Source organism: Fulmarus glacialis, unplaced genomic scaffold (genome assembly GCF_000690835.1).
Source record: "Fulmarus glacialis isolate BGI_N327 unplaced genomic scaffold, ASM69083v1 scaffold1943, whole genome shotgun sequence".
Classification (NCBI taxonomy): Eukaryota; Metazoa; Chordata; class Aves; order Procellariiformes; family Procellariidae; genus Fulmarus; species Fulmarus glacialis.
Genome location: NW_009202057.1, coordinates 23,836 through 44,064, shown reverse-complemented (window position 1 = coordinate 44,064; position 20,229 = coordinate 23,836). Strand labels below are relative to the sequence as shown.

Here is a 20,229-nt window from a genome sequence, read left to right as displayed (position 1 = left end):
CATTCCTCTTTATTTCTGTGGTGTTCCACAGTGTTTTGTCAATGATCATCTGCTTGTAGTCTGAAGCAAAGAGAAAGAGTCCTGTAAAGAACACTTTCAACTTCTTAGAAATCAGCATTCACTTGGCCAAGCTGTTGATGTAGATGTTCACTGAAGTTGCATTTGCCCTCATCTACTTGGTGAGGGAAAAGTGGAGGAAGAGATAGAGATAAAATTCTAGTAAAGTCAGAATTGTGTCCAGATTATTTCTCAGGTCAGATAGCTCACGTTCACCTTGAGTAGTTGTCTGCTGATGGAGACGGTTTGTTCCAGCAAACCTGCTGATGTTTGTAACATTAATACAGCAGGGACTACTGGTGTGGCACTGCAGTGGGGTCAGAACATGCTGTGCTCCTACTCTTGACTTCCTGTGTTAACGCACAACTGTTGGGAGGTGCTCAGTGGAGCTGTTGTCTTTTATGCTTGACAAATGTTATATGCTAGGCTTTAAATGAGGTGCTGTATTTTGGAGATCAATACTTCAATTTTTAATGACTGTTACTTATACTCACTATCCCAAGTACCTATTGCCTTCCCATACTCTACAGTGACAACTGCAATGGCATACATTTAAGAGAAAATGGCTTTTTACCCTAAAATAGCCTGCTCTATGAGAGGTGATAACACAAGTCCCATGATCTGTCGTCTTCATCTTGGAGTTTTAATTTATATAAATTCTGTGCCAGAAGAGCGCCTGATCTTTGTATACTCTGTGTGTTGAAGGTGAGAAAAACAGGCACAGAATTTGTAGGACTCCAGCAGGTGATGCTACTCAGGGAACTGATTTATGAGTGTGCGTGTGTCATGCGATTCAGAATGGATTATATAAAGGCCCTGTGTTCACATTCCCAATTGTCCATTCCACCCTTGTCCTTCAGTTGCCACTTTTGCTGAAGGAACAGTGGAGGTGTTTGAGTACCAGTTTCTGAATCTGTACAGCTTTAAATTTGTACTTATTTTTGGTTTTCTTAATACGTTGTGCTATTTAGCTAAAAGTGCACCTGCTCAACAAACCGTGTCTGCAGTGGCCATCTCTGAAAGATGGTTGGATTGAACATGTGAAAATAAAAACCACTAGCTGTCCTTATTTGAAAAATCCACCTGCATGATTTAGAAAAAATTCACATGCTATGATAGAGGTGCTTGTTTGTAGTGGAGCCAGTCTTGATAGTGTGTTTTGAAGAATTGTAGTTATTTCTGGAAAAAGTAGTTTCTTTTACTTAAGAACATTATTTAAAACATGTACTTCTCATGTACTTCTCTGCCTTTGGAGACTGACTCATTTGATTTTCTTGATCTTGCCGTAAAATACTAAACTTCCGCATCATCAATTCATAAGCATGCTGTGGAGGTAACTTGCATTTTAAAGTGAATTTGTCATCTTTGTCACTTTTAACCATGGACTAAGTAGTAAGAATTGTAGGTGACTAGCTAAAATCAGTTAATTCTAAGCGAGTGAGATACGTGGGAGGATAGCAGGGGAGGCTATAATAAAAAGGCAGCTTCATCGTACGTAAGGAAACTTGTGGGTTTGTGTTTTGGGTTTTTTTACTAACAAGATATCCTGCTTTCCTCTAGAACTTTGAAATGCTATCTAAACAAAACATGGCTTTAAAAAATGTGAATATAGTGGAATTTTTTACTTGCAGTTGATACTTCTAAAATAGTGTGAAAAGTTTCATCTTCATGATTTGTGGAGCCTTTTGGAATAACCACTTAAAGTACTGCTATGTGAATGAAATTTTTGAAATGTGACTGTATATATGTTTTATTTACATGCTAAGAAACATGGAGCGTTTACAAGGAAAATGTCTCAACACAATACAGTCTGTGTGTACGTTAAATACTTCGATACTGGTGACTTAACCCTTTCCTCTTGTATAGTTTTCTCTTGCATAGGAGCCTTACTATGTAGCTACTGGGCTTTTCCTCTTTTATGCTACAAGTGGTTTTATAGCTTTTATTCTTTGATTAGTGCTTTAGTTTCTGAAGTTTGTTACTCAAATAAAAATGGGTGTCAGCAAAGTAGCCATTCTCCTTGAGTTTTCTATAATGCAAAACTTTTAATTTAAAAAGCCCGCTATGTAGCACTTACTAAATTTTTTTAATCAGGCTTCTTGTAGTTTCGAAATAGCAAGTATACGTGGCTGTTTAAACTACATTTATATTGATATCTTTGTATTTGAATAAAATTGGGACAGTTGGCATGATACATATTCTGTTGGGAAGAAGCTGTAGTCTTTTTGCATATTCAAGAGGCAAAAACTTGTGTTTAGGAGTACCACTGCATTATTATGAGTATTGTTGTTCATGCAAAGTTACTGTTCAGGGTGAATGTAGCTGTAGCTCTTGGCAGAATGTTTCTGCTGGAAGCTAATAACCTGAAGTATAAGCATGGGATGTAGTGATTGTCACATTCTGTAAGCTGCGGTCCAGATGTATTAGAAAAAACTGTGAACAGCCTTATTTGTTACTGTTCCTCACAAGAGAGGGATCTTGAAATGCTACCCCCACATCCCCCCAAAAAGTTCCCTTTGTACTTGAGCAATATTCAGAAATACTCTTTGGTTCCCCATACGTGCTGCTCTCTATATCCATGAGATAAAAATCCAAAGAGTGAAGATCTTAAATTAGTCAACATCAAGGTTTGCGTCGATTGTGTTGCAGGTGCGTTGGTTGATTCCATTGAAGCTCGACATTAGTGCACATGTGCCCTTTTTCTGAGTAACTAAAAACATGGAGACTGTGAGGAAATACTGGAGGAAATGTCTGGCTGGAAGAAACATCAGAAACAACAGTCTCAAAAAAAGGTGTAAGACTGTCTACACAGGAAGGTAGGCTGTCTTCAGTGAAGGTCTTTCTTTAACCCTTGCAGGAAAGAAGTAATTTTCCCTCCTTGATGTGAAAAGCTAAAGGAATTTAAAGCAAGTTGCAACTGTTTTTGTAGTTAGATGCCCTCTTTGGACTATTGGTGGATTACGTAAGGAAGTGAAAAACATTAGTTCCACTAGGAATTTCTCTACATTTTAAGAATAACTCTGTAAGATCAACCAAGGACAGCCTTTTGTTCATACTGACTCTGTCAGTTCAAGTTTCAGAAAATAGTGTCTCTGAGTTAAAATTCCAGAAGGGAAAATCTGGTAAGTGGACTTGCTCAGGATCTGGTTAACAACTGGTAGATTCATAGCAAAAGATAGCATTTCTGCTATATATCTTAATTTAAAATTTCCTTACTCCTCCTTAAGTGGAGGAAGGAGAAGGATGAGAAACTTGCATTGTAGGTACTGCCAGGATAGGACGCTTCCACTCTATAATGAGAATGGGTAGTGTAAAACATGTTGATGGCTGATAATTTGGGTCCCTGAGGTAACATGTAAGCCAAGAGCTGACAGGTGTAGCAGCTGACTTACAAACTACTTTATCAAGAGAGCTTTTTTAGTCTGAGTGGTCTACATTGGGAATAACTGCTCCAAATACCCATCTGAAGACACACAAGAAATGCTCTCAACATCTCTGCTCGTAGTTGCTCATATAAAGTTATTTGCTTTCTTCTGTGCAGTCCCCAGACTTGTCAAAAAGCTTTCAAAAAACCAGTTGCTCATGAAATTAGTTGTGTGATGACCACAGTGACATCTTAGAGCATTGGTTTGCTCTGAATTTATATTCTTATGAGTGTCTTAAAACTTTCAGTACAAACTTGTACTGCTGTTGTTAACTTACTCCATTGTGTCAACAGTTTTATGACTGGATCCTTAGGATTAACAGTAAAACTGGAAAGTCAAGTGCTTTAAAATGAAGAATATTATTTTTCTGAATGTGTTAACATACTGTGGTATAATGCAAATTTTTTGTTTGGCAGTTTTCGCATGTGCTGTGACTTATGTTGCATCTCACAAGTTATTAGTCTTGACACAGTACAATAAAGAGGGGAAGTATTACCCATATTTCACACATTGAAAACAGGCAGTAAGATGTCAAGGCCAAACTCTGCAGGATTGATCATATAGCCCAGGAGTTTTGGTTTCAGGGATGTTTATCTTCAGCTGAGGTCGGTGAATACTTCTGATGTGGAATGCTCAGCATGTTAGAAAATCTGGTTCTGGATGTTTTAAGGCAATATGAAAATGAAAGCAAAAATCTGTTTTGTGGGTGTCAGTACTTTCATAGAATATTATCCCATTTCTTTCCTATTTCATTCACTCTCTGGTGTGTGTTAAATGAGGCAAGTGCTCATCAGGAAAAAATGTATAACAAAATACTTTATATCATATTGCTTGGTATCTGTATTTCTGTTGCTTTAGAGCGGCTCCTTGATTTATACCTTACAATCTGTTGTCTTTAGTGTAATTCGGACGTGACTGCTGTTAGAACAAGAAGTCTGAGCTAGCCAGTCATCTCTGCATTTTAGTATTGGTTTTTTCTGTACTACACCCATACCAAGAAAATGTCAGTTGTTTTAACTTATTAAATATTTGCAGTTCATTATTAAGTGTAGATTAATTTGAGGTGGGGTGGAATGAATTGAAAAAAAAAATGGTTAAACTTCAGATCCTCAGTCCTCTGCATGAAATGCTCTCCTAGCACAACTTTCCTATTTATGACTGTAAGAGTCTGTTTTATAAGGCTCCGTCATGTCTAATAGTATGTCTGGGGAAGAATAATATCCCATTTATAGTCTGTTTATCCTTTTGGGCTAATTCCTAAATGAAAAATGTCTAATACATTTAAGCAACGTGCTTTTTCTAGAGGTTTCTGTGTAATTGGAAATAGCAGATGAATGAGTAGGCTTCTCTAAATTATATGCAGACTTCAGTAGTAGACTGGCATGTTAAATTTCTATAGCTTTTTTGAAAATGCAGTGAAAGATCAGTGTTTGGCAGTGTAAAATTGGAAGAGAAACTTCAAAATCAAGCCTTTAATAGTCATTTGTGCAGTCCCTAAGTTTTTATTTTAATTTTGTGTTGTGTATTTTACAGCTTGAGCACTGTGGTAGAGTTTTCCTGGGACAGTAAGTCTGTTCCGATTGTGGTGTTGCTGTCCTACTGAATGCTAGGTTCCTGCATAGAAGTTTTCTAAATTGTGTAACTTCTCATTGACAGTTCTGTAAACTGCTAATCTGTGTTAGCTTTCACTTCCAAAAAAAAGATAGCCTATGTAGAAATCTGATATGAACATCATAGTCAAATTAGTTAATATTTATGATACAGCTGAACAGTAATGTTTATGGTTTGAAATGTTCTGTAGCTTTACTATAGGCAGTGTATTTGCTGCACCTATAGCCAATATACATTTTCATTGAAGTTTCCTTCCATGTTTGAGGGAAATTAAACTTTATATTATATTGATAACATAACTAGATGTGTAGTTGAATTTGAAAAATTATTTAATTACTCTAGTCATACTTTTATCATTTTCTGAATGCAAAGATGCTACATTTTATGGAAAAGATTTGAGAAATTCTGACAGTTCCTCGCAATCTCAAAGCTAAGACCTCGTTTCCAAGTCTGGCTGAATCCTACATTTTTCAGTCTCAAATAGATGCCCTTACAGTTTGTTTATAAAGACATGCAAGAGTATTGCTTTTAAAATAACTTTTAAGGAGTTGTTTTAATATTCAACTTCTTACATTTGAAGCAATTGAATTCATGGCTGGCTCTTGTATTTATAGTCATCCTATGTAAAGTTTGTTTTGTTTAACATGAGACTGATCTTGTACTTCTAATACTGTTGCACAGCTCCAGAGGAGTTTGTGCAACTGTACTTTCAATGTGTAAACATACATGTGCTAGACCTTTCCAAAGCAGCAGTAAATTCTTTAATGAAGAATGTTCTTCTTGTGACTCATTTGCCATTCTGCTTGAGTAGTCTGCTCTCTGCAAAGCTGGTGTACTGAGCAGCTTTCCCCTAGCTCAGAGTTCGCTCCTCTCAGAATAACTTGGAAGTGCAAAGCCTGTTACATATGGGACAAAATGTTTCCAGTGCAGATGTTTGAGACAAAAACTGGTTAATACAGTCACATGTGATTAGAAATGTTGCATGGTTCAGTCAAAATTACAAAACAATTGCAATGTTTATCAAATGCTGCTTGTACTGTAAACTTTCCAATTCATTATGCTTGTACATACATGCCCTAAAAAAGAAATAATGGTGTTTCAGCAGAGCAGATGTACAAAATGCCATGTTACAAGTTACTTTTTGGATGACAATTACAAACTAAACTCTTCAGATAAATGGAGGAAGCTTTTTCTTCTGGAGTTTAGAACTTTAAATAGCCTGTGTGTTCATTGGTGGTGTTGACACTAGAAAAAAAGTATCACTTGTTTTATTTCAGGAGTAGCTGTTACCATTGCGAGCATCAATGGACAGCAACAGTAATCTTCACTCACACAGCAAGTTAGTATTATCTTGAGATGCTATATCAGTGTAGAATTTGATGGTGTATATAGTCAAATGTGTACAGATTACACACAAACTTATTGCAATGCAGCTGTATTGTTTAGGAAGACATGCAGTTTACTAGCAATTATGTGTATCATAAAGCACACACCTCCGTACCATCAAGGGCAAAAAAGGACTCTAGCTATGCTTGATTTTTAGCAAATTTTAAATTTTGAGTGTATCTGATACTGCATTGGTTGTATTTCACGTTTGAAAGTGATTACAAGCCATTAATGGAGGTGTTCAGTTGTTTATTTGCAAGGAACTAAGTGTAAAGAAAAATCTAAAAGCTAATAAAGCTCTTGTTTCTTTCTGTGAAAATATACAATAAACCAAGATGTGTGAACTTCCTTAGAGTGTAGATCAGCTCTAAAGAAACACACCTAATAGAAGACTATTTTCTCTACTGCTTACAAAACATGTAACTGATTTCTTAGATGGTCAGGGAACAAAGAAAACGTTTAACTTTCCATGGTTGTGGAGTGGGTTAGTTTTTTGCTTTTTATTCTGTTTTGTTTTAAATACAGTACTGCAGAGTTAATGCTTTGTGTCTAGCCAGTCCTTATAAGCTGGTAGCTCTTTAGTGAAATTCCTGAGAATTATGTCTGCTTAGCCACCACACACTGAGGAAAGCTGAAGTTAGTGACTAACCACGATACCATAGGATTAGCTTTATAGAAAAGTAAATAATAAAAATATTCTACTAGCTGGGTCAAGATGGCTGGTTGCAACCTGAATGGAAAAGTGTTTTGACAGGTACTTGTGGTTGACTGTAGAATACCTAGGTTACGACTGAAAGGGGGTGCAAGATTCTGTGCAGCTGCTTAGCAAACTAGGGCAAGGAACAGATCTGAATGAAATGAAAACCCACTGATTTTTTTTTTTTGGCAGTTGACTCTCATTTAGGTCAATTTAAAAGGACTGTGGAACTTCCCTTTAGATGTGTGTTTTACTGCAAGTGACAGATTTTCGTCTTGCCCTGTGTATGCATGAGCACATGCACACATTTAACAGTGCTTTTCTTAGGGAAGCAGGAGTGGCTCAGTTGAATAAATTTAAAAATAGAGATGCACCTACATCAGAACTGCTGTTAGTTTCAAAGCAACACTTTCATTGGATGCTATACAAAATAGTAAAGCTTCCTATGGCAACGAACTTGGCATCTGTATATGTCAAAGATATGTAAGAAATTTAAGGAGACTTGTGTTAAGTAGAAGGCTGCTTGTCATGTTTTCCTGTTTCTACTTTCATGGCATGAGGTGGTAAAATAATTTTTAATTGATTGTGATTTCTATTGCATTCATATGTTAGCCATATACTAAAATGTAAGCAATGGAAATTCTCCCTATGAGCCTTTCACAATTGGAGTAACTTACTTGAATAGTCTCTATGGGTTTGTTTTGTGGTTCATACCTCACTGGGTGGGGTAAATCTGTACCAGCTATATAACAAGTTGTAGAGCAGAAACTTTTCAAGTGAGACTAAGGAAGTTGTTGCAAGTACGTTAGTGTGCAGCTGCCTTGAGTAAAAATGGAAACATTCAGTCATTTGCATACCCTATACCTTTTCCATTTTACACTGATAAATCTGAGTGTCAAGGTCTTATGTTTCAAAGTAGCTACATGGGATTTTTTTTTTAAATAATGGAGGAACATTGCTTTAAAAAAACAAAATCAAGCAGTGTGAGCCTTGCTGAAGAGGTTTTTTTTTGTTGTTCTTCTGTGAACTGTGTAAGCTTATAAATGTTGTGATCTTAGATACTCTTCTAGTTAAATTTATAGTAAGCCATAGGAAATGGAACTTCTTTAGGAGGCTGCCCATATACACCTTCCTGTGTGGATACACTGGAAGAGCCTGAACTCAGACCTTTTGTGCAGTGCAAGTATGCCAGCTGGGTCATGTGTTTGGCATGCTCTGTTCTTCGTTGCCTTGATAAAAAGCACATCTCGATTCATGCCAGTTACCTCCTGGCTATAGATGAAGGTGCTTCTTGTCTTCATTAGGCTGTAGTAAAACCTTTTCTTCTAATGTGTAGCTGCCCTTTCTCCCTGCCCTTTTTTCCCCCGATGTGGTTAATTGAATTGGTGAGCTTTTTTCTTTTTGAATCTATTGGCAGCTGCTTTATTTGAAACTTCCTTCCCATCAGTATTTCCATCCAGAAAGGTACAGTCAGTGCTGTGGATTGAAATACTGTTTATCATGTGATGGAGCCATGCTAAATACAATAGATAATCAGAAGTGTGCCTCTGCTACCATTTATAAATATTTTCCAGGCCTGAAAGTTCACATCTAAGCATCTGCATTTGTAGAGATGGGGACTTCAGGTTGCAGTTTTACCATGTGGGCAGAGCTTAACTGGTTCTGAACCCAGGATCCTCCTGTATAGTGTCGCTAGGGACCTAGAGAAGGGAGTTCCTTGCCAAGCTGTATGTCTGTCTCATCCATCACAAATAATGAAGTAACCCTTTTCAGGGAGGCTGTGAAGATGCCTCTGTGAGCAAAGGGAGTTTTGAAACAGAATTATTCAAGAAATATTGCTTTAGAAAATGTTCCTGTTTGTGCCATCATTGTATTGGAGGTTTTTTTTAGTGCTAAGCGGTTTCTGGTGAAGGTTCTGTTTAGAATGGTGTGGAGAGCACAGCATGAAAAGAAAAGCGAGGAACCAACTCTTTATAGTATTCCTCTTCATTATTTTGTGGGTTCAGCTCCCCAGCTTTCAGCTCTGTTGTGTTGGCTGGTTTTGTGTGCTTGTGTGAATGATTACCAGGTCTCAGAAATGGACAGGTAATTGAGACAGCTTAAAAGGGTGGTTTAGTACTGTTATTATGTGCCACAAACCAGGCGCAAGCCCTGTTCAAAATGTTGTCATCAAAGGCCTTCTCCAGAACTCTGAGTCAGCAACTACTTTCTGTTTTTTCTGTCTTATTTAGTACTAAGTTCCTGAATATTTTTCAGGGTCCATTGATACCGCTTCTGCACATTGTGAGCACCTTCTTATCTCTCTCTTAGATGACATCTCATCGTAGCGAAGTCTTCAAGTATTGACGTAGTACTCTTACGGACTGTTTTTATTGTTGCTTCTCCATTTCCCATGAGGCATTTAGAGTATTGCTTCAGGGTATGTACTGGATACTTCTTTCTGTCTTGTGAAAGATACTGCTAATAATTTGGCCACAAAGACTTTATCTGTTAACGTCAACATGATTTTCTTCTGGATCAAGGAAAACACTTTGCCAGGGCTGCTGTTGAAAGGCTTGGTTTGTCATTCAATATTTAGGTATCCCATCTTTTCTAGATGATGAGGACTGTTTTGAAGTTGCATAACAGCAATTTCCTTTGGGTGCTCTGTAGCAAAACAATTTGCCATTGCCAATGGTATCTAGATATTTTGAAAAGTACAACTATTTTTCAATTTTTCTCACAAACAAGGACTCTTACTAAGTCTAGTGGATGCCTCTTCTGCTGTGCGGGAAAGGTGGTGTCACAAACTCAACTACACCCCATTCTCCTGAATAAAGAATACTATTCTTACTCAGGGAACCAGAAAGCTTTGTTCAAGTACCACTACTTACAATACTGGTGATGGGAAATACTGTCAAAATTCAATCGTACTTCGAGATGAGAACAAAAGGATTGATTTATTCAGCTTTCAGACATAATTTTCTACTATTGGAGTGGAATTTTTGCATCTTTAGGAGTTGGTTTTCAAACTCCTGTTTGTACTCTCTGATTCAGAAATGTTTGATTTGTTGAAGGCAAATCATGTGGTGCTTTGGGATCAGTTTCTGTGACCTACAGGGCCACTTGTCAGCACCATGCACATTACCTGCAAGAAACAAGTTTTCTTCAGGAAATAAACTACTGTGGAGAATTCTCTGTTTAAGAAGAAAGGTTGTTCAATTCTTTGAAGGGCAAGAACACATGCTCTTCTCTTTTCCTGTATGCATCCTTTCACCTTAAGTGAAAATGCAACATGCAGAAATACTGCCTTTGCAGGTTGGTTTTTGCAGTCCTTCTCCCACTCTAGATCTTCAGAACTAGCTGAGAAATCAAGCTTCCCAGTGGTGAAGACCACCCATGTTGACACTTTGAATCATAAGAAAATGCAGCTGTCTGACATCTGAGCCAAATTGTCAAATTCCAGAATTGAGAACATCTGTCTAAGGAAACTTCATTTCCTATTTAATTTCCAGCACAGAAGACCTTCATACTGTGGAAGGCACGCAAGCTCGTGAAGGGTATCCCCTTCTACCTGCTGTTTTCCCTCTCTGTTACAGACTCTTCTGCAGTAGACATCTTTTTGCTAGAACAGTAGAAGTGCGTTATCAATATAAGAGAAGATGTTTCTGTGAAGTTACTCCCTTATTTTGAAGGAGGGAGAAAAATTTGACAGGAACCCATCCCTCCCCTCAGGAAGGGCTATAGTTGTCTTTAAAATTGTCTGCAAACTGAAGTTCGGAAAGGTAATGCTCCATGTAACAACTGCCTCTGAAATGAAGGGAATGCCTGTATAGCATATATCTGATACTTGTGCCAAAATACAGTTAGTGTTTGAACTTTCAGGCTGCTAACTATTTGGAAGATACCTGCTCAGTAATACCAAGGCAGTTCTGATTCCTGGATGTTACAAATCTTTCTCCTGCAACCGAAGGTTTTATGTGCTGCTTTAGGATTGGGTGTCTCAAAGGTGTGTGTTTGTGTGAGCCTGTGTTTGTATAGATGGGGAATAAGAAGCACCCACACTTTCAGCTGTTTGTTTTTTCCAGTCTAAGTACTGATACTAGATGGCTTTTGAATACAGGATGATCCTTCTACGTCATCCTTCTCTTACAGTTTTAATTCAAGAGCTTTCTGAGACAGATGAATCTGAGTAGGTGAGATTCTTGTGAAACTTCTTTTTTTTTTTTTTTTTTTTTTTATACCTATCTGCTGTAGTTACTGAGAAGTAAATACCTGCTGGGTCACTTACTGGAAGCTCAAGAACTACTGGCTAGTTTTTCTCCTCTAGGCCTTTGCAGAAGGTTATGAAAGGGATTAGCCAGTCTCCAACTCTGTCATGGGGGTCTCAGACTTGTGGCATCCATTGAATTCTGTTTGAAGAACAAGGTACAATTTGAGACACTGAAATTTCAGAAGCTTGTAGATTTGACACTGAGGCGAGGCTGGACTATTTTCAGCAGCGTCCTCCTCTTAAAGACACCAGTTATTGTTTTGGAATGGGTTGCAGTGGACTGTGCAGCTGCTTGAGGAGAAGAAAAAGTTACTCTCGTTAAAGTAATGAATAATTAAAAGTATTCTGGATGCAGTACAGAACTGTGAATAGCTACTCTTTAAAAAGTTTCAGTTCTCAAAAAAAACCAAAAAAATCCCCCCCCACCCCCCCCCCCCCAAACAAACAAAAAACAAACAAACCAACCCCCTGTCCCCCCCCCAAAAGAAACCCAAAACCCTCCAAAAAACACACAAAGAAACAACATGTAAATACTTAGCTTCTGGTGTGTGTGATTATTAGGCATTCCGTAAGGAAACAGTCAAAGTGGTTTTCTAAAGTGTCAGTCTCTTACTGTGTGGTAATTCCCAGAAGTGATCCATTTGATGCATGATGACGATGGGCCATTTTAGTGATTTAAATCTCACCCTGCACATATTTGTGCCAAGTAATGTGTGATCTAGTTCCTGTCTGCTGTCTTTTTACTCTTCCCACTGTTTTGTATCCTTTTCATTGCTGATGGTGTTCAAGGCAAGATAATGTACTCCTTGCTTGTGTCTGAGTAGTGTAAATATGTATGAATTTTGTAGCAGTTAAATCTTTTTATGAAAGCACATGCTAGAGCACATCTTCCTAAAGTATGTCTGGGATTTGCCTGAAAATTCTTCTGCACTAGTGCGTAACTGAATTTTCTTGACTTAAGACACCATTGCATCTACATCTACAGGTCAGTAGCACATTTTCTTGTTTGGTTAGCTTTATAGATGCACCTTGAAACTGTGTATCTCAGTAGCAGTATTCAGACTTTCCCTTTTGGTTGTTTGCCTTTGAGAACAGTGCAGATAATACTAAATGTGTTCTCAGGAATTCAAAAGGCAGGGACTCAAACCTGTGCCAAATGTTAAACATACGGATTGCTTCTGAAACTGCCTACAGTAACTTTTAATCTGTTTGTGTACTGGAAGTGCTGGAAACTTCTTACTGATTTATAATGGCAGCAACTGAAAAAAGTACTTAAATGTAGTGATTTTGACTGATAAATTAACAAGCTGAACCCTTCAAAAAAAAAAAAAGGCTATTGACACAGCTTAAGTCTGACCACTTTATATTACATTACGATATTTCTATATGATTGGTATTGATAATACAGTTCCTTTTCTTGCAGTTGTTTCATTGAAGAAGGAAATGCAGTATTAGTGTTTTGAAGGCTGTCATTGAAACAGAAGTCTATGATAAAATATTTTGCCCAACTGCTGTAATAATAGGATATACAATCAATTTAGTGATTAAACTCCCATAGTAATGAACTGGAGAGTTTGAGCCTCTTACTTAAAAAAAATTGCATCCCTGCTTTTTGTGCTAGCAGGCTGTTGATTTCATCTTCCATTACGTATTTCACCTCCCCTTTGTTAGTATCTGTCTTAAAAACCTTTCTGTATTGCTTTTCCCTTTACTTTTATTCCTTTGTCATTCCATTCAACTTACCTCCTACATGGAATATAGGGGAAAAAAAATCAAACGAGGATTTAGGCTACTGTAGCTCTAACATCCCATTTTGGATCCCCATATTATTGTTTTTCTTTGATAGTCCTCTTTTGCTCTTTGTCTAAAGAAAAAATTCTGTGGCAGGAGTCACTTGGTATATGGCATAGCATGCAGCACAAGTTTCCATTTAATGACTGGCCCATAGGTGCCACAGTAATAGCTACAAGTGTTGATAAAAGAATTCTAGCCATCAGCCATTTACCTGGAAAACAATAACTTTCCCTTAGGCTGTCTCTTACAAAAGAGGACACAAAATACTTCTCAGTGTAATCAGCTAAGTAAAACTGATGCTCACAGGAAAAAGTAATTCAGAATTGGGGTTCAAGTGAATTGTGTTCCTGTTGCCTACAGTTTAAAAGAAAATAAGATGTGTATGCATGATACTTATTTCAGTCTCAGTTTGTATTTGTCAAATAAACTGCACAGGAGTGGAAAAAAGACCATTCTGGGCTTTGTGGAGTCTTTGCTTCAAGTAGTACAGAGTGTGGAAGATGCTTTCTTAAATTTCAAGATAATTACACTTGACAAGAATCTGCACTGGTTTGTGAGCATTGCAATTTTAATCTTTACATAAGGTATAGGAGGGAAAACAAGCACTTCACTTGGTTGTGCTGATGGGGAAGGCTAAAGCCCATTTCCTCCTTCTTGGATTCATGCTTCTTAGCTCGCTGTTCTTTCATAATGAAATAAAGTTGTAGGTAGTGACTTATGAAAAGGTTTGAGGTTTGAATTTTGATTATTTAAGAGGCTTCTGAAACTGGTGGCCCCAGTTCTGGAACTGGCTCCATTCTTGTCATATCAAAACCTGAGATTTGTTGATTACTGCAGTTATGCTTTTGTAATATCTTAAGCTTTTTCAGATCCATGGCAAGGGAATAACTGAAACTTCTTTCCTAGAATAATACTGTTTGAAATTAACTCATGGTCAGTATCATGGTATTTCCAGATACCTCAGCTTTATTTTTAGAAACTGTAAAATTATCTTTATGAAGAATGCTGTAGCATTTAGAAATAATAAAATATTATTGCCTTTAAGATGGCAGTGGTGACTCTAGAATACAGATAGTAGATAGTAGTAAATTCAAGAGACAGATTTTACTACTAAACTTGCAGTTAATATGGACACAGAAATTAAGGTTCATATTTCCAGATCATTTGTTCCCTGAAGCAGCACATGAAACTGGAATTTTTTTCCTAAATTACTAGCAAGAGACTGAAGCATAAGTATTAAAAGGGAGGAAAAAGATTCTGAGTAGTCACGAGAAACAGAGATACTGTCATTTTCATCAAGAATGGCTGCAATAACCTAACTACCTGATTTGCATTATTTTTATAGCTATTGCTTTCACTGAATACTTGTTTCCAAATGTATTGTTCAAAGTAGTTTTCAGAATGACAATTCCAGTGTAGTTTCTTGGACTTGTAGAAGAATCACTGCAGAGTTCTGAATTTGGAAGAAGTTAGCATCTTTGAAAACATAGTACAGTTTGATTCATCTCAAGATCAGAGTATTTGATTTCACTGTTGCTATAAGCTGATTGATCGGCTTTCTTACTGCCTCACTGCTCCAGGTCTGTCCACTGCCAGCTCCCCCTGATGATGGAACTAGTAATTGGGCATCTGTATGCTGAGGTGAAGCAGGGAGTAAATCACTTGTAATCCTGGATACAGCCACTAGCACTGACCCAAAGCAAGGACCAGGCATGTGTGGCTCGGAGATGGTGGCACCATTCTTTTTGGTGGTAGCATGGTCTTTGTCCAGCTGTGAAGCCATATTCCAAGTGTGCAGTAGTGGAGTATGGTGGTGGGGGGGTGCGTTTATTAAAAAAATGAAGGGGTCTTTCTCCCTATACACACAGTTCACTTGCAGTCTAGCAAAGCTGGCTGGTCTCAAAGGAATTTGAGTTTACTAACAGCCAGATGAGAATAACTTTGGGAATACTTTGAAGTTGCAGTGAAAAGCAGCAAGGAAATAACACTTAATTCTGTTGCACATATACACTGCAAGCCTGCTACCTGAAGCAGGTGCTACTTCTGCATTTAAACTCATTTTAGAGAAAAGAATCTTCAAATATTTTCTGAGGTCTGAGAACAGAGAACAGCTTAATGCATTTATTTGTCTTTGTCTGTTTACTTGTGACTTTTTTACATTCCTTTATCACTTTGTAGTTATGTGAAGTCTAGTAACATTTTATTATATTTGATGAGATTTTGCTATCAGAAACAATTTCTTATGAGATTTGCCCAGAGCTTTCCAAAATGTGTGTGTGTTTATACATTTTATTACCCTTTTGAGACATTTACACTGGCTGCATATGACTTGAGCGTGTCACCTTCTCTGCTTTCTTTCAAACAAAATGTTTGGCGTTTTTTGCCTATTGTGCTGAATTAGGTTAAATAAAGTAGTATCCTTCAGATTGTATACTTTGATCTTCTAGAGCAAGGTTTATTCCCTTCCCCTCCTCTCCCAAAGTGTATCTTGAAGTGGATGCGTGCTTTGTCAAATCCTGCTTTTTAAAATTTTGCTGTCTCTCCACGATATTTTTTATTTTACTCTTGCAACCAACTTTTTTTAATGTGGGATCATCTTACTTTAAACAATTGAAGTTTTAGGTTTCTACCATCTATAGGTTTCACCCAGTTGGTGAATGTAGCCGTTATCCTGCTATGCTTACAGTCAGATCTTATTTTTTAAGCCCCTTCTGTGTTTTGGGTATATAGACACATAGATCATACTTCTTTTTTTCTTTAGTATTGCTCTTGTTTCCTTAAAAGGCTGGCTACTTGCTAGATATGGCAGGCATGTTTAAAATGTAGCTACAAAACAGGTTGAGCGTTTCATAAAAGCTTAGAAATACTACATGGCACTTGTAAGCCATGGACCTGGTATTGCAATAGGTCATTGTCATGAAATGCACAGATACTAACATTTGTATGTATTGTAAGTGTCAAACTCATGTAGTGTGAGTTCAAAACTGTATGGGTGAATTTTGAGTCTTCAACCTTGGAATGAAAAACAATATTGTTGACAAGGTCTGATTTCAGAAATCATTAGCTTTAAATCAATCAATATATAGGTTTTTATGTAAAAAGATGCAACCCATATTCTAGGCAACAATACCTTTTTAACAATTTAAAAAAAAAAAACAACTTTAAGAGTACATATCAGCCTGCCAGAAAATCATAGAAGTCTCTTCTGTATCTTCATTGGTATGGGAAGTTCATGCAGCGTCTTTTCCAAAGCACCTTTCTTCAGTTAGTTCAGTTTGGACACTTAAAAACTAATAGCATAAATAAATAAAAATTCCAAAATGCAACTTAAAAAGGATAATAATCAAATATACTTGATTACTTTGTGCTATAAGCTGCCAAAGATTACACCTGTTTCCCTGCCATGTCACCAGTTAAAATGATGATCAAAGGTAGCTTGTGAAAGGTGAAGTAAACTATGAGGATACATCCAGCTTTTTCCAAATTAAGTAATTATTTTAGTATAGTTTCTCTAATTTTGCCCAAGCATTTTTTTTCAGTGTGTTAATTTATGTAAACATGATAGTAATGCATAACTTAAATTGACTTTTTTTCTATATGCAGGTTTCTACAATCCAAGAACTTGTTACTGGTTATGAAGCCTCTTTGAAAACTTGTGACCTTTTTAGTACATGCGGTAAGTTTCTATGGTCTTATATTAATTGCACTGTAATTACTAATACTGTGTATGGCAGTTATCAACTGTTGAAGTGCTGATACTTTTTGCAAGAAAATAGTTGCAATACCTTCTAGTAAATGAATGCATTACAGGAGGTATTTGCTGAATTTGCCAAGCTTTGTTTTTTGTTTGTTTTTCAAATGCAGTCTTCAACCTTACTGGTTACTGTAACTTCTTCCATTTTGTTGCAGAAAACGGAGAGAAGGAGCCCCCAACGACACTGCTTTGGGTTCGATATTTCCTGGCACAGCACTTTGACAAACTTGGCCAGTGTTCTTTGGCCTTGGATTACATTAATTCTGCAATTGCAAGCACTCCAACATTAATAGAACTATTCTATTTAAAAGCAAAAATATACAAGGTAAAAAGTGAATTTGTACATGTGGAATACCTAGTTTAAAAACAAAAAAACCCAAAAACCAACCAACCCATCAAACTGGTGTGAATGTTTGGATAATATTTCAGTTAGCAATGGTTATGGGCATATGGGTTTCTTTTTGGGCACTGTTCTGTCAGGAAGAAAATGAAAACCCTTTTGTTCAGGTTTTGCAAAGCAAGTCACTTAAAGCAAATTGTCATTCTGAAAAAATCTGGGGGCGGGGGGAGCAAACAATAATACTGCATTTTGTTATTTCTGAGGGAGAAATACCAGTAACTATAGATTTCAGGAGTTGTTCGACAGCAGGCTTATACTGAAAGTTAACTATTTAATTTCTCCCTAACAGCATGTAGGTAACCTCAAGGAAGCTGCCAAATGGATGGATGAAGCACAGTCTTTGGATACTGCAGACAGATTTATCAATTCTAAGTGTGCTAAATACATGCTGCGAGCAAATATGGTAAAGGATGCAGAGGAGATGTGCTCTAAATTCACAAGGGTAAGTATATTGCTTTAATGAAGAGAGGTTTTGTTTGTCTCCGGCAGTTTCTTTTTCACTCATGTAACTTTTGACTAAAATAAAAAAATCGTCTTTTATTAGTGTCCATTTTTAAGATAATGGTCTTACACTTAGTGGTAAATAACTGTATGGAATCATAGAATGGTTTGGACTGGAAGGGACCTTTTAAAGATCATCTGGTCCAAACCCCTTGCCATGGGCAGGCACATCTTTCATTAAATCAGGTTATTCAAAGACCTGTCCAACCTGATTCTGAACACTTCCAATGATGGGACATGCACAACTTCTCTCGGCAGCCTGTTCCAGTGTCTCACCACCCTCATTGTAAAAAATTTCTTCCTTATGTCCAATCTAAACCTACCCTCTTTCAGTTTAAAATTTTTACCCCTTGTCCTGTCACTACAGACCCTGGTGAAAAGTGTCTCTCCATCTTTCTTACAAGCCCCTGTATCTATTGAAAGGCTGCAATAAGGTCTCCTTGGAGCCTTCTCTTCTCCAGGTTGAACAACCCCAACGAACAACCCCAACTCTCCCAGCCTTTCTTCACAGGAGAGGTGTTCCAACCCTCTGATTTTTTGTGGCCCTGCTCTGGACCTGCTCTAACAGGCCTATGTCCCTCTTGTGCTGGGGCCCCAGAGCTGGATGCAGTACTCCAGCTGTATAGACCCAGTAAATACTGGAGAAAATGGTTGTTAGAAGGTAGTTGTCCAGAAGTATTTTTTTTATTGCCATACTTCTAAGTACCTCTCTGGAAATGGATCTGATGGATCCCTTGTTTGCAAAACCTGCTGTTTCCCAGTATTGCCATCTGAGCTAACTGCACAGGAATGTGCACAATATTCATTATGATTTAGTATTAACATAAATTAATTTGGACTTGAACATTTCATTCCTTTAAGCTAGTACTACAGACAAAACTTCTGTTACAGCAAATCCTATCCTTAAAAGATGCAGTAAGCACTTTAAATTCTGTATTTTTGACATTGAACAAAATTTAGATTCATAAAGACCAGATTTCCATATTATTTATGTAACTAAATATGAAGACAGATACTTGGTGGGATTTCCTGGAGCACATAAGTGAATTAAGCTCCTTATTCTTAATTTTAGGTGTGAAAACACTTGAAAGTGAATCCAAGCTTTCTAGATATTTCTAGGAACGATAGAAAATCTGATTAGTAAAACTCATCGTGTATGTTTGTCGGAAGTGTTAGTGCAAGAAATGCAGAACTCTAGCATAGATACCTGTGGATAGGATAAATCTGATCCTGAATAATTAGATGTTGAGTTGAACTGGGTTTTCTTTCTAGTATAAAGACTGTTCTGAAAATTTAGTGGATAGCATTCGTGATATGTGGAATGTCCTTCCAGTTTGTTTATTCTTAATCTAGAGCATTGAAACTATGAAGTTATAAATCCTAGGACTTTTTTCTTGTAAAAGTATGAAGTATAAATCTAACTTCATTTATAACAAGTTCTAAGAAACTCCCGATTATTCATACTACATGATAAAGCAGTAAATATATTGGTGGATTTTTAGACTAGTAGAGGCCACTTACCTGACGGGGAAAAAACAATGAAAATTATTTGCTGAACTTTTAAGTTTTTTAAAAATAGCATCGTTTTCTGCCCCCAAATTGTAAAAGTAAGACTGTGTATACAAGCATGAGTTAATCTTAGAAATCTGTTGAGACACTAATCTTGTTCAGCTAATTTTTTTTTTTTAGTAATTTAAATCTATCCTTTCCATCTTGGGAAGCATAGGGTATCACAAGTATTATTCTCAGTCACTGGGTGGTTATATCCATTTTTCATTGTATTCCAAGTAGTTGAAGGATTGATTGTTTCCTACTAATGGCTTGAAACTAGCCACAGTTCAAAGCAGCAGCTCGTGAATTATAATAGCAAAAAGTGATAATGACACTTATTTCAGGAAGGAACTTCTGCTATGGAAAACCTAAACGAGATGCAGTGTATGTGGTTCCAGACTGAATGTGCTGCAGCTTATCAAAGACTAGGGAAATATGGTGATGCCTTGAAAAAATGCCACGAAGTAGAAAGGGTAAGTAGGTGCAAACACAATCAATTTCTTTCCCAGTATTTCTCACACACTAATGAAGATATTTGCTGATGTAATCGGCATGATTTTCTTTGCATATAAAATTTCTAGTATAATGAATTTTAAAAACAGTTAACACTTGATGATCTATTGTAATAGATAAGATGTCATCCCTAGCTATTCTGTGAAAAAAGATGATTTGAAGTGAAAAAGATTCATCATATAATACCATGCCTCCTAACTATACAACTATTTGTACGTTAACTTTGTGCTGTCTTTTGCCAATTTTTTTTTCCATCGGAACAATCGCATTTCAGTTGGCTTTTAAAGA

The 20,229-nt window shown here is 37.0% G+C and overlaps 1 protein-coding gene across 1 annotated transcript in view; it reads left to right on the top strand.

Moving 5' to 3' along the window:
* The window catches only part of NAA16 (N(alpha)-acetyltransferase 16, NatA auxiliary subunit), a 55,336-nt gene that overhangs the window by 27,749 nt on the left and 7,358 nt on the right, over nt 1–20,229 (top strand). Inside the window, exons 9-12 of the mRNA XM_009574133.1 lie at nt 16,826–16,898; nt 17,132–17,301; nt 17,666–17,818; nt 19,773–19,901. Coding sequence (XP_009572428.1) covers nt 16,826–16,898; nt 17,132–17,301; nt 17,666–17,818; nt 19,773–19,901 — 525 coding nt within the window. The remainder of the gene's footprint in view (nt 1–16,825; nt 16,899–17,131; nt 17,302–17,665; nt 17,819–19,772; nt 19,902–20,229) is intronic.